Source organism: Priapulus caudatus, unplaced genomic scaffold (genome assembly GCF_000485595.1).
Source record: "Priapulus caudatus unplaced genomic scaffold, Priapulus_caudatus-5.0.1 Scaffold773, whole genome shotgun sequence".
Taxonomy (NCBI): Eukaryota; Metazoa; Priapulida; class Priapulimorpha; order Priapulimorphida; family Priapulidae; genus Priapulus; species Priapulus caudatus.
In genome coordinates, this window is record NW_014577834.1 from 54,154 (window position 1) to 55,827 (window position 1,674).

The window sequence follows — 1,674 nt, forward strand, 5'->3', positions numbered from 1 at the left end:
TGAAGATAGAGAGAGATAAGAGTAGAGAGAGAAAGAAATAATTGAAATGACAACAACTAGAGACAAAATTATGCACTTTTTCACTTTCACTTTATTAGCTCTTCAGGTGCAGAAACATGCACCTCATATAAGCACCTGAAGAGCTCATTCAGGTGCAGAAACATGCATATCATATACACACAGCACCTCATATGCACATGAAGAGATAATAAAGTGAAAACGGTAGTGCATAATTATGTCTCCAGTTGCTGGCATTTCAATATTTTTTGTGTAATTTAACTTATCGATTTGCATTTTTGCAAACGCAAATGCAAACGCAATGCAAAATTGCATTTGGAAAACTTAACTTTATATATATATAGACAGATAGATAGATAGATAGATAAAAAGAAGATCGAGAGAAATAGAAAGATAGATTAATAGATAGAGAGATAGATAGATAGATAGATAGATAGATAGATAGATAGATAGATAGATAGATAGATAGATAGATAGATAGATAGATAATTAGATAGACAGACAGCTAGTTAGCTAGCTAGCTAGATAGATAGATAGATAGATAGATAGATAGATAGATAGATAGATAGATAGATAGATAGATAGATAGATAGATAATTAGATAGACAGATAGCTAGATAGATAGACAGACAGAATCAGAAAGTGTGAGAGAGAAGGAAATTTCAGATGCTTATCTTTTTAGGCCATCGATGCAAAATATTGTAGCGTGGGTTGACCGATTCAAGTTGTAAGATAAAAGTATACTCCCAAAACAGCGTAAATTTCCCCAGCATTGGATTATCTTTTATTCAAATAACCAAATACACACAAGTAATAATAAGAAAAATCCCCAAATTTAAATGACGAGGCCAAACATCAACGTTGCCGTTCATGACATATTATTGATCCGGACCGACGTTTCGTCTGATTAACAATGATGTTTCCTTGTATATTCTTTCTTTTTTCCCCCACACCTGTTATTAGATAGAGATCTAATAACCAAAGTAATATTTTGACATTTGATTGATTATGCCGTGCCGTATCTAAGCATCCGTTCATTTTCATGAATTATCTAGCTAGTACTAGCGAACAGTGGGTAATTTCCTCCGATTCACTTCCTATGACGTGTCCGTACGAGGAATTGAAGAGGAACACGATGGCTCAGTGACTCATAGGCGGCACTACCGAGTAATCGCCCACGCTACATATGCCGTCACCACGCTTTATCCTAACAAAGCCATCCTCGCCCCACTGCGTGCCCCAACTATAGGAAAAAAAGAATAAATTATCAGCTCCTATCATATATTTATCCGTTCTTTCCGCATCGCAACCTCAAAAATACTTAAACTTAAATTTTATCCTTACATAGAAAAGAAGACGTCACGTATTTTGAGATGCTGTTGCTTTCATGACACACTCCTATTAACAGCGGTTAAATGTTTTTTGGCATGATCTACCTCTGATATAATCCTGTTTCGTTAATCCAGTTAAATAGTAGCCACGTGCCGTGTTCTTATAAAACACGAGATTTTAACACCACACACACACACAAACATACACACACACACACACACACACACACACACACACACACATCACAACAACACACACACACACACACACACACACACACACACACACACACACACACACACACACACACACACACACACACAC

General features: G+C 36.3%; 1 protein-coding gene across 1 annotated transcript in view; it reads right to left on the reverse strand.

The window, feature by feature from the left end:
• Positions 1-733: 733 nt before the first annotated feature.
• LOC106813437 (pro-cathepsin H-like) overlaps positions 734-1,674 on the reverse strand; it is a 36,691-nt gene continuing 35,750 nt past the window's right edge. The window contains exon 6 of the mRNA XM_014817568.1: positions 734-1,261. Coding sequence (XP_014673054.1) covers positions 1,159-1,261 — 103 coding nt within the window. The 3' untranslated portion in view covers positions 734-1,158. The remainder of the gene's footprint in view (positions 1,262-1,674) is intronic.